Source organism: Populus euphratica, unplaced genomic scaffold (assembly GCF_000495115.2).
Source record: "Populus euphratica unplaced genomic scaffold, PopEup_1.0 scaffold151.1, whole genome shotgun sequence".
NCBI classification, from domain to species: domain Eukaryota; kingdom Viridiplantae; phylum Streptophyta; class Magnoliopsida; order Malpighiales; family Salicaceae; genus Populus; species Populus euphratica.
In genome coordinates this window covers 261,683-275,141 of record NW_011500039.1, presented here as the reverse complement: position 1 = coordinate 275,141, position 13,459 = coordinate 261,683, and the positions used below count along the sequence as shown (strand labels likewise).

Below are 13,459 nucleotides of genomic sequence, written 5' to 3'. Positions count from 1 at the left end.
GTTGGGCACGAAAACATAACGGTCCAAGACGGGAGTGTGGCTGTCTTTTATTTTCAAGGCTGCAGCCGGCCCCACCAACCAAAGACTATAAAGTCACAAGGGGAAAGTACCCTTTGGTATTTATAAATAGAGAACACCCAATTAGTTACGACAAAGGATACTTGCAAATCAGATTTTTTTAATATTTATGTTTTATTTATTATAAAAAAAATTATAAACCAACAAGCTATTCATCCAGATTTAGATACAAAAAGCAACCTATTATCTAGTATCAAAAAAAATTATATACCAACAAGCTATTCATCAAGGTTTAGATGCAAAAAGCAACCTATTATCTATTATTATTTATTAATTAATAAAAATTAAAATAGTTAATATATATTTAAAGCATGCATATGTATAAATAAAATGATAAATATTATTCGTGTGTGTGTATATTAAGTTAGGTTTGTAAAGATTTCCAATAATATTTTAAAATATATCTGCTTTACTTATTATCAATAAATTTAAAAAAATACTCATTCATTCAATTTTGAGATACGGATTAAACTGTGTCATTTATGCAGACAGGCTACAATCACCTAACACAGCATTCGTTTATTAAGTTCTTACCTACCCTAATACCATGCATTTCTTTAATTAAGAGATAATAAAAATCTATAATTAAAAAATAATAAAAGTTCGGAGACTAATATAGAAAATGATTTGGGTGTAAAATTCATTAGTATATGTTTTTAAAATGAAAGGTAATTCAACTTATTTGTAATAAGAAAATATGTGAAGATGCATTTTTGAAATAAAATAAAATAAATTCAAGTAATTTAATTAAATATTAATTTAAACATTTAAAATATCTTATTAATTTTTATAAAATAAAACTAAGTATAAATAGTTAAAATAATTCAATTTTCTTAGTTATTATATATTTAGAGTATGTTTGAAAGTGGTTGAATCGTATTATTGAAAAACTTTAATTTTTTTATATTTTTGAATTATTTTGATGTTATAATATAAAAACTAAATTTTAAAATTTTAAAAATATATATTATTTCAATATATTTCAACTAAAAAAATTTTAAAACACAATATTTTCAAAACAGTAATTACTCGTATCGCGGTGAGATTTAATTCTGTTAAAATAATAATAATAAAAACTATAAATACATTGATCCCAGCAGAATAGGAAAATCTACCTTCGAGAACAAAAACGTCACATAAGTCAAAATCCACAGCCCACGCAACAGTGAGCAGAGTGGTCTGTGACTATCCTTCCTCCATCCTTTTTATCTTCCGGTCTCAAAAGGGACTGGTAGTGTTTTTGCTTTTGTACTGTTATAGATTTTGATGGAGCAATCATCATCTTCATCGTCCTCTTCCTCTTCCTCTTCTTCCAAAAAAGAAAGTCTTGACGTTCCTCTGCATTCCTTTGGGTTCCAAATTGAAGAATTGTCCCCTCAAAAGGTCACTGGTCGCCTGCTTGTTACTCCCAAGTGCGTCCAGGTCTGTCACTCTCCTCCTTTCTCTCTCTCATTATAATCCATATATAAGAGGAATTTTATTTGATTTCAATATGTTAAAATTGCCGAAATGGAGAGCTCATAATTTTCTTCTTGGAAATGGGCTGGCCGGCCATCGAGCAGCCGTTCAAGGTATTACACGGCGGAGTATCGGCGTTGATTTCGGAAGCGATGGCTAGCATAGGGGCCCACATGGCATCGGGATTGCAAAGAGTGGCTGGGATTCACCTGAGCATCAATCATGTGAAAAGCGCCCGCCTTGGAGACCTTGTCCTCGCCGAAGCCACTCCCTTCAGTATAGGCAAAACCATCCAGGTACATAATCCCCCTCCCTTCCCTTCACTTCCTTCAGCGTTAGCAAGGGAAAACCATTAAGATGCACCCTGATACAGGTGTGGGAGGTACGAATCTGGAAATTAGCTGATCCTTCTAACACAGAGTCCTCCAAATCATTGGTATCATCGTCAAGGGTTACTCTCTTGTGCAACTTGCCTGTGCCTGACCATGCTAAAGAAGCCACGGAAAATCTCAGAAGCCATGCTAAATTATGAACGCTCTTTTATTGCCTGCCTACCACCACGACATGGTCGTAATAATAATACAATTGTACTACTGTAATTCAGTGACTTCTAGTTCTTGCTGTATGATTCTCAAATTTCAGTCCGAAGAGTATGAATAAATTCATCTAATTTACTCCCAGTTAGTTGATGATTGCTTCCCAATTGATAGTACTGTTAATCGTTCAAAAACAAAAAAAGAAGAATTTCACTCAGCTTAGCAGACAGTCAACGCTGTTCTTAGACACCAACCTCGTGTTTTTTAGCCATAACTACCAAACCTACTACTTCAATTACATGGCGTCACATCCAAACTCGTCAGTCCTTCCCTTGTGTTGCTGGACCGGTAACACAAAAGATTGCAATACCAAGATTACTGAAATCTAACTTTAAGAAGCCATTCCTTCCCTTGTATTGCAGCACCTACTTTTCAATGATTCAGCGTGCCAAACGGAGTTTTCGCTAGTTGCGGTTTCCATTTTAGTTTGTGTTTGATAATGCGGTAATAGGAAATTGATAGTCGAATTAAGCAGTCAAGTATGATTGTAAGAGATAAACGCAATCTTCAGGGATACAATTAGAGCATGGAGATCAAGAGTTAGATATCTGTACAGATGAAGGTAACTGAAGATGAATGAGAGCTAGAATCTTAATTATGAAATAATGGGTGCTGGACATACATAATTTATCACGTTTTGTGGCGCTACAGAGAAAACAACAGTTTTTCCCATATATTTTGTATTTATGACGTTCTATATGTTCGATTTACAAGTTAGATCCAAGTAATACATATAAATACAAGACAAAGTAATCCAACGGATTCTGCACAAGGCCAGTTGCAGCCGCTTCCAAAAGAAGTGGGCTAGCCCATGATATTTATTGATTTTGGCTTTGTTTCCAATTTTCAATCTGATCAGTTGCGGAGATCTTTTGCCTTCAAAAATGTAAAATCCTGTTAACTACAAAATTGCATAAGCAAGCAAGGAGATTCTCAGATGGAAACGTGGTGAATTGAGCAGGAGAGCTAGGAAAGTAAGATGTGTAGCTAACCTGAGCTTGGCAAGTTGTCGAGTGAGTTCATTAATCTCACGGGCAGAGAGCTTGAGAGAAGACAAGGTTCCTGGCACCTCTTCAGAGACGACTTGGGACAATTTGTTGACAGAAGCTCCCAATCTTCTGAAAGCCTGCATCATTGTTCTTATCATTGCATAGGATCCTATATGCTTACTTAAGAATGCAGAGCACCAGTACATCGACTTATGGGATTGTTATATTAATTATCCAAGAAGAATGGCAGCCAAAGAGAAAATTGCTCCAATAGCCTGCGAGGAGGACGAGTACACTTGTATGTTACTTACTCGGAGAAAACTGGACAGCAGTGAGGAAGAAAAGGAAAAGAAGAGGTTGGAAAGCTAACCATAGAAAGAAGAAACAATAGAGAGAGGAGGGCCAAGTGAGGAGGGGAGGGCTTGAACCCTAGAGATTTGAGATGGCTGGGAGTGAAAGGCAATCGAGTAGAAGAGGGGAGCTTGGATTGCGGAGCATCAGCAACGTTACTGGAAACTCGATTTATGAGAAGAGCTGCAGTACCTGGTGTTGCGCCTCTTGTCCCGCCGAGCATCGTTGTGTAAGGAGGAACAGAACAACAAGAACAACGTCTGAGTCTCCCCACAGACATGGAAGGGTACAGACACAATGGGGTTGGTCCAAGAAGAAGAGGATGCATGCTACTATCACCTCAGAGCTGAAAGAGAGTTGCTGGACAATCTTCTGGATGAGGAGGAGCAGCCCTTGCTGTCCGTTTCGTGACACTTGCAAGGATAATGGTTTTCTTCAGCCTCCATGTCCATCGGGCTTTCCTTTTTATCTTCTAATAACACTTGGGCTCAAACATGGCCTCTGCTTTCCTCTCCTCCGCATTCATATGGTGATGCACCGTTCTGGGTTAGCAGGGCAGTATACTTGAAGTCCAACCTTAAAGTTCCAAATTTAAAATATCCATAAGACTTTTTTATTATTTCAAATCGGTTTCCATATATATATATATATAAAGAATCCCAACCGAACCTTCCATTGCATTCAAGCTTATGTTCATACCGGGAGGAATCCAATAATGGCATATGCTTTCTCTCTTATTTTTTTCTCTTTAAATTCATCAACCTTCTTGGTAGATTCTATCATGGAGAACCTCTCTCATTATTCTTTCTTCGTTTTATGTCTCTGATTTTCTATTTATTGATTGAAGTTCTTGACGTGATTTTATGCAATTTACCTCCCGAGAGAGAGCTCTACAAAGTGGACCAGTAAGTGCATGTATACTTGTGGAAATATATTCATGGATTCCAAGTAGGAAAACACGTATTTATAAGAAAAGAGGTGCACTCAATTCAATTCATATTGGACTAAATTGCATTAATACCAAATAAAGTTTTCATAGACTTGCAAGAATTAAAAATATTAATTTTCTCAAGTAATTTTTTTTTTAATGTGAAAGGAAAAAAGATTAATATTCTTTGAAAAATATAAAATTCAAGAATTTCCAGTAATAAAATTTCTTTACAATAATCAATCAGTCATTGATTTTTTTAAAAAAATATTCAAGACAAAAATTAATTTCTTAAGAAAATTAAACTTTTTAAAATATTTAAAAAGTTAAAATAAATCTAACTTTTAAGAAAATAATGGACATAGTCATCCATTAGAGTATTCGAGTATTCGAATTAAAAAATATACATAAAAAATTCAAAAACAATCTCTTCAGACATTTTAATGATTATTTCCAAAAGTTTAATTTATAGTCATCTCATAATATTGTTATGCAATTTGATTTATTTGGGTTGAGAAGACTAAATTTTACAAGCACAGTAAATTTTAATCAAATTTTCTTCACAAAAAGCTTATTTCCCGATTTGATATAAATAAAAGGGTAGTTACGGGTGGATTTTCTAATTTTATTTTTGTCTACAAAATTTGTAAGCTTTCAACTACAGATTTTCACTAAATATATGCAATCAATATCAAATTATTAGATTATTTATTATCATATTTATACTTTAATGTACAATTATATTTATTTTATTATTGAGATAGCGTGAAGAATAACAAAAAAATTTATAAGTCAAAAGTTTTAAAGACGAAGAATACAATAATTATTTAAAATTTCTAAAAATATTTAATTTTATTTATACATGTTTCATTTATGAAAAGAATATTATAAGCCTTTATATAGAAAAACATAAAGATAAAGAATAGAAAATTAAAATAAAATAAAATTCCTAAAATAAAAGGGAAGAAATACAAATAATAAAGGGAAATATGCATTATCCTAAAAAGCTTTTACATCTGTATTCTTGGGTTGTAAAGAACTTGTACTTAAATTTAAATTGTTTGTGGGAGGCTAAACCTCTTTAGAAGATTCTACTTAAATAATATTATATTGAATATTTTCATGGTGAATATCGGAGGCTAAACCTCTTTAGATAGAAATCGATATTCACCATGAAAATATTCAATATAATATTATTTAAGTAGAATCTTCTTAGACAAAAAAATAAATGATTTTTTATGTGTGACCTACTCTATCAACTATCAATAACCCTTGTGCTCATGATGTTATTTTATTATGGAATTTATCATAAAGATTTTTAATAATAGTATTAACTTACCACTAATAATTATTAGGCTTTGATGCATGTTTTCCATGACCTTCAAACATGGCAGTTTGACTTCGTACAACAAAAAATAATGAAGAATCATTGGATTCTCATACTATGTGACACAAATTAAAAGTGAAGGGAAATATGGTTTATTATAAGCCAAAATCTTTAAAGATCACATCATAAATATAAAAAGATTTTTAAAATATTTAATTTTATTTATTCATATCATAAATATCAAAAAATTATGACAACCCTTTTATATATAAAAAAAACTAGAAAACCCAATTAGTATCAAATAGGAAAATAAAACTAAAAATACTCAATAATACTGAATAGAAAAATCTAAATAAAAACAAAATTCCTAAATTGAAAAGCAATATATAATAAAAAAATATTTATTTTTTAAAAATTTTAATGCATCAAACATTCGGATTTTAAATATACCTATAAAAAAATTGTTCAAAATTTTATTTTAGTGTAGTAAACTAGGTTTATTTTATATGTTTTAAAAAATAAACATACTAATTTTTTTTATAAAATTATTCACATTTTCATAATAAAATGTTTTTTATTTGATATATTCAAATTTATTTATAAATAAATTAAAATATAAAATATTTGAACAATAAAAAAATAATAATAATGAAGATATAATTAGGAATGCCAATTTAACCCGAATTCCATGAATACCAACCTAAATAAGTGGGTATGTTTTTATAATTATCTTACTTTATGGATAATAGATATGATATAAATATTGTTAAACTTAATCAAAAACTTGACTTAAACTTATCTCAAGATATATATTTGTAATATATAGATATATAAGTAGAACTTATTTATTTTTAATTTAAAATAATATATACATATCTTAATATTGATATAATACACACACATATACATGTATAATAAATCAATAATAATATTTATAATATTAATTATAATACCAATAGTAATATTTTTAATATGAATAATAATATTACACTTATTCCAAGTTCTTATAGTTTTTTATCCCTTGAAATCAAATTTATAATTTTTCTTCAATAATAATAATATTTTTAATAATAATAATAATAATAAAAACTTGGATCTAACACCCCTACTAGACCCACATTACCTAGATTTGACACCTCAGCCAGACCTAATAATAATAATAATTATTATTATTACAATAACATTGACAACAATAATTGATTTTAACTTTCAAATTAAATCTATTTTTTATATAATAATAATACTTATTTCAAATTTAATAATATTAATGAATATAATAATAATATTAAACTCGTATGATCTAAGTTTTTATAATATTTAATCTCTTTAAATAAAATTTATGTTTTTTCTTTGATTGTGATAATATTTCAATAATAATAATAATAATAATAATAATAATAATAATATCTAATCCAAGTTCTTATAGTTTTTAATCCCTTCAAATTAAATTTATGCTTTTTCTTTAATAGTAATAATTTTTTTGAAAATTTTTATTGTTGATAATGATAATCATAATAATTTTTAATTTTACCCTTCAAATAAAACATATAGTTGTTTTTCAATAATAATAATAATAATAATAATAATAATTGTTATTATATTAATAAGAATATTAAACTTACCAAACATAAGTTTAAGTAGGTCTGGCTACAGCACCAAACCTAAGAGCCACTACCAGAAATTCGCTTAATACCAACGGTCTTATCGACGGAATACTTCTATCGGTAATTTGAGGTAACAATTACTGATGAAATTTTTTCCGTCCATCATTCCATTGGTATATACCGACGGACATATTCGGTCGGTATTACCGACGGAATGACAGACAAAATATTTAGAATTAAAAAAAGACGATTCATTGACTTAGATGTTTTTGCAGGTGATTTTACTGACGGACTCACCGAGGGATCCAAACGGCAGCTCTGTATGGTGATGTGACAGTTTGAAATGCTGACGAAATCACCGGAGGATTCAAACTGAAATCTGCGTACAATGACAAGCCTATTTACCATCAAAATAGCTGATGGAATCACAGACGGAATAATTTCATCAGTGAGTCCATCGATAAAAGCTAATATATATCTACTCTGTTGACCCTCTCCTCTCCTATTTCTCCTTATTATTCCCTATCCCAACTCTCCCCTACTGCAAACAACCAACCCCCCAACAAAAATCTCCCTCTTCTCAGCACAACAAGTCATATTTCTTAAATTTTTGTGGTCACACCATCCGTGTTCTGATTTATCGATTGATTTTATCAGTTTTTATAAGTAATTCTATCTTTTTAAATTTTAACATTTAAATGTTAATTTTATTGTTTTTTTAGTACATGCATTTTGTTAGTGTGTGTGTGTGTGTATATGTTTTATTGTTATTTCTCAAACAAACTTATAGTATATGAATATATAATTTTATACTTGTTATTTGTTTTAGATTTTGTAAAATTATATTTGTTTGTAAATTGTTGAAACTTTATGGAATTATCGAGTTACATGTGTTGTTATGAAATAATTAATAGATTATTTAACCGGTCCATTTTAATTTTTATCAATGATATTATGGAGTTGTAATTTCTATAAATTTATATGTATTAATTTGTATGGATGTTGATAATTGATAATGAATATTTAATATTTATAAGAAGTTGTAATTGGTTTGTTAGATAATCTCGAGGTAAACCAATATTTTTGCAAATTTATTTACATAACATAGTTAATTAATACATGTTGTCATCATAATTTTTTAGAGGTTTGATAGAAGTCATGGATGATGATTCATGCATGTGTCGAGATTCATCCCAAGAATTGCGGAGGATGGATTATTGTAACAGGGTTCAGGGTTTTATTAATTTTGCAATATCTATTCCTAGAAATTTTACTGGAGATGGTATTAGGTGTCTATGCAGGAAATGTCAAAATAAAAGGCATATACATTCAGGTGTTGTAATGATGCATCTTCTGCACAAAGGGTTTTTAGAGAATTACCAGTGTTGATATACGCATGGAAAAGTATTTGTTAGTAAGAAGAGAATGAGAGAAAGGGTGGTTGGGTCAATTTATAGTGTTAGCAACGTGTATGAAGCGGCAAATAACAACACTAAGCTTTACAAGAATATGGTTATGGATGCAATGAGAATGAATCAAGGTAATGTCAGTTAATACCCAACTATATAAGAAGAATCTAATGCAAATACAACTAGGTTTTTTGATCTGTTGAAAGATTTTGACAAACTATTATGGGATGGCTGCATGAACCACAATAAATTATCGAGTGTAGCACAAGTGTTCATTATTAAGTCAGATCATGGGTTGAGTGAGGCCGGGTATGATAAAATTATTGAATGTGCGAGAAGCATTTTACTTGAAGGGAACAAGTTGAATGAGAAATTTTATACTGCGAAGTCTATGATGAAACCCCTCGGTTTAGGATACCAGAAAATGGACATATGCCCTAACTTCTACATGTTATACTACCTTGAAAATGTTGAGCTAACCTAGTGCATGACATGTGGGCATTCCTATTATAAACCCAGAACTAGTGGGGGAAAGACTCTAGTGGCATATAAAAAACTTAGATACTTCCCAATCAAAGCTAGCTGCAGAGGTTATTCATGTCACTAAGGACAACTGAGCACATGACATGACACCAATCACATAATGTGGTTGATGGAGTGATGGTGCATCTTTCTGAAGGCAAAGCGTGGAAACACTTTAATAGTGTGCATCCTCACTTTTTAGTTGAATCAAGGAATGTGCATCTTTGGTTGTGTAGAAATAGATTTAACCTATTTGGGTTATTTGCTATTTCTAATTCTTGTTGGTTGGTCATACTCATGGTTTATAACTTGCCACCGAATATGTATATGAGGCTGAAGTTCATGTTTTTATCTATTGTCATATCTGGTTCAAGTAGCCCCGGCCAGAATATAGATGTTTGTTTTCTACTGTTAATTGATAAGTTGACGCAGTTGTGGTCCTCAGGAGCTTTGACTTATTATATATCGAGAAAACAAAATTTTCTTATGAAAACGGCTTTAATGTGGACTATCAATGATTTTCTAGCTTATGGAATGCTTTGTGGTTGGACCATGCATGGAAAAATAGCATATACATACTATATGAAAAACAACAAGGCATTCGTACTAACAAATGGAGGTAAAGTTTTTTTTTTTTTACTTTCACCGTTGTTTCTTGCTACATAATCACAGGTATAGAAAGAACATAAAAGAGTTTTTTTGTTAGTAGAGTTGAAAAAGATGTTGCATCCTTTTGTCTCTCTAGTGAAGAATTATATGATGTTGTATTAGAGTATAATGACATTGTGTTTGATCTTCAATTAGGTAGGTAAAATTTTCTTGGTTTTGGTTTGACCCATAATTAGGTAAAATGAAGCATCATTTGAGAGCTTTCTTATTAAAAGGCAAATTTGCTCTGCCATAACCATGACATCATGCACATTAAAAAGAACGTGTTTGAGAAAATTTCAACATCGTCATGGATGTGAAGGGGAAGACAAAGGACAACATCAAGGTTAGATTGGATATAATTTAATCTATAGCCGTAAAAATATAAAGTTTATTTGTGATGAGTCACGGGTTGCAAAACCAAGAGTAAGCTTCGTGGTAGAGAAAAACGCTCAACTATTAGTTTATAAATGGCTTAAGAGTCTGCATTTTCTGGATGGACATACCTCGAACATATCAAGGCTGTTTAATATGAAGGAATGCAAATTATATGGAATGAAGAGTCATAACTGCCACGTGTTTATGCAAACACTCATCCCATTAGCTTTTTGTGATTTGTTGCCAAAAGGGATATGGGATGCATTCACTAAGATCAATCATTTCTTTCAAGATATATATTCTAGCAAGTTGAATGTTGATCACATTGAGAGGCTTGAAATGAATATCATCAAGACACTATGCAAACTTGAGACGATACTCCCTCAATCATTTTTTGACTCAATGGAGCATCTCCCCATACATCTACCGTTTAAGGAAAAAGTTGGAGGAAAAGTTTAGTATAGATGGATGTACCCATTCAAACAATTAGATATTATAGTTGTTATGTAATTCATATATAAAAGTATTATCTCTGTTTTTCTTAATTGAAAATATTTGATTAATTTAATGCAGGTACTTGTTCAATCTCAAGAAAAAGATTAAGAACAAGGCACATGTTAAAGTTTTGATATGTGAGGCCTATATTATTGAGGAGATCTTAATATTTACCATGTATTATTTCGAACCTCATCTGAGAATAAGAATCAATCACGTTCCACGGCATGATGATAGCAGTGAAGTGCCTTCTAGTGAGAACTTGTCAATATTTTCCAATCCTGGATGACCCACACCTAAAAATACCGTAAGAGGAAATATTTATCAGAAATAGAGTTCAAACAAGCATACAATTATGTTCTATTTAACTATGATGAGCTGAGACCTTTTATTCATTAGGTATATATATGTAATACTAATTAAACTATTATCACTTGCAGGTAACATCGACAATATTTGTTGTCCAATAACTTACAACTGACTGAATCCCAGATCTTTTAATTACAAGATAAATAATTTGCCACATGGTTTAGAACATATATAAGTACTGTCACAAACTCATTCTCACTTGTAAAATTATTGTATGCATGTCATTAGAGATTCTTATTTACTGTTCATTGATGTACATTATATATAAGGTTTATCAAATGGGAAGAAGTGCTGCTAAGTTATTATCTTCACCAAGCCTGGGCCCTAAAAGAAAAGTTAAGTGCTACTAAGGGTGTTTTTTTCAATAGATATGTATTCCATACTGAAGAATACAGGCATGGAAGAAAGACATACAACAACAATATTTGTGTTAAGAGATCGATTAGTAGTGAGTTAAAAGTTGACTACTATGGTAAATTAGAAGAGGTCGTCAAACTGCAATATCATAACGAGTAGAATATGGTGTTTTTATTCAAATATTGTTGGTATAACGCGACTAATAGAGGAATTAGAGTTGATCCGCATAATGGTCTGGTCAAAATTAACTCAAAAGCTAGATTTTGCAACATAAATGATGTCTTTGTTTTCGCAAACCAATGTCAAGTTTATTACACATACACCCCTCCTTTAGAAAGGATCAATCAAGAGTGAATTGGTTGTCCGTTTTAAAAACAAAGCCAGGGGTCGTGTTGAGCTCGTTCAGAATGAGAACGAAAACACAAGTGTGTGAGATAAAGTCTTTCAAGTTATTGAGTTGGTTGAACCATATGGAGTTGCTCTTTTGATTGACTTAGAAGAAAATTTAAATTTTTATGTTTTCAATGATAGTCTTGTTGATGTTGATGCAAAGGATTTGGATGTTGTTTTGAGCTTTAGCGGATAAGCAAATGTTGATGAAGATGATGATATCCATATTAAAGATTGCGATTAAAATGATGACTATTCAATTGATGATGAAAAAAAAGAAAATTTTAACTAACTATCATAATGAAGCACTGTGTAAAACATTTTTTTTTTCATGTAGTAAATATTATGGATGATATATTTTGTAACATGAAATATTTATTTAATAAGTTTATGTATTGTTTAAAATATGTTGTTATTGTTTTATGCGATGGACAATTTATCATTTAAGTATTTGCAGGAAGGTAAATAGGCAACACAAATATAATCTTTCTTGCTATAACCAACGTCTGTACCGATGGACTAAGGTCTATTGGCATTTCATAGGGAGTTGAAAAATAATTACTTCAAATGCCACAATTGTCAATGACTTTGCAGATGAAATTTAGTTCGTTCGCATTTCATAAAGAATTGAAAAATAATTCCTTGAAATGTCACAATTACCGATGACTTTGCGGATAGAATTTTTTCTGTTAGCATTTCACAGAGAGTTGAAAAATAATTACTGCAAATGCTATAATCACCGACGAATTGCCAAATGGATTACAGTCCGTCAGTATTTTGTCGACAGGTCAATATTATTGACAAAATCATCAATGAACGGTGTGAATTCCGAAGGGCGGTGCATTAAATGCATCTCTAACTACGTCAAGAATATTATCGACAAAATCATCGACGAACGATGTGAATTCTAAAGGGCGATGCATTAAATGCATCTCTAACTGCGTCAAGTTACCAATGAAATTATTGACGAACTGTGAAAATTATAGAGGATAATTAAAAATGATGGTGTGAAATTCAAAATTTACTGATGGAATTTCAAAACTTCACCAATGAAATAATTTAAAATAATATTTTTTTTATTTTCTTCGGTGAACCTATTGGTAAAACTACATTATAAATCCCAATGACCGTCCCTTCAGTTTATTTTTTCATCTACTTCGTTATTTCCCTTTTATTTTTTATTTTTTTCCTCTCATTTCCTTCAATATTTTTATTTGTTTTACTTGTAATCTCCAGTTGAATCTTTATTAAATTAAAAGGTATATGTTTCCTTTGTTTCATTCTACTTTAAGGATTTTTTTCTTTATTTTAGCTCTTTTTATTTATGTTATGTTTTTTGTTTCGGTATATTTTTATAATGCAAATAAATTTTTGAGATAAACACATTATTAAGGTCAGCATATTTCATTCATAAAGTCTATATATATTTTTTAATTTATTGAATATATTTTATTGTTTTATTGTCATAATAATTGAATAATTTATTGAATTGTAGTTTTAATGTTGAATTTACCTTAGAATTAGTAATTGAATATGTTGGAATAATTAGTAATTTTACTC

The 13,459-nt window shown here is 30.6% G+C and overlaps 1 protein-coding gene and 1 long non-coding RNA gene across 3 annotated transcripts in view; one reads left to right on the top strand and one right to left on the bottom strand.

Moving 5' to 3' along the window:
- Positions 1 to 1,231: 1,231 nt before the first annotated feature.
- Positions 1,232 to 13,459, top strand: part of LOC105107192 (uncharacterized) — a 21,745-nt gene continuing 9,517 nt past the window's right edge. The window contains exons 1-3 of one of the 2 annotated variants that reach the window (XM_011001028.1): positions 1,232 to 1,500; positions 1,641 to 1,832; positions 1,910 to 2,100. In XM_011001028.1, the coding sequence (XP_010999330.1) occupies positions 1,345 to 1,500; positions 1,641 to 1,832; positions 1,910 to 2,068 (507 nt within the window). In that variant the 5' untranslated portion in view covers positions 1,232 to 1,344 and the 3' untranslated portion in view covers positions 2,069 to 2,100. Of the gene's footprint in view, positions 1,501 to 1,640; positions 1,833 to 1,909; positions 2,221 to 13,459 lie in introns of those variants that run through there. The other variant, XM_011001027.1, reaches the window with a different exon arrangement.
- LOC105107193 (uncharacterized) lies at positions 2,770 to 3,363 on the bottom strand. The gene is made up of 2 exons (XR_838832.1): positions 3,125 to 3,363; positions 2,770 to 3,033 (listed from the first exon to the last, which is right to left on the bottom strand). It is a non-coding gene; the product is annotated as an uncharacterized LOC105107193 (long non-coding RNA).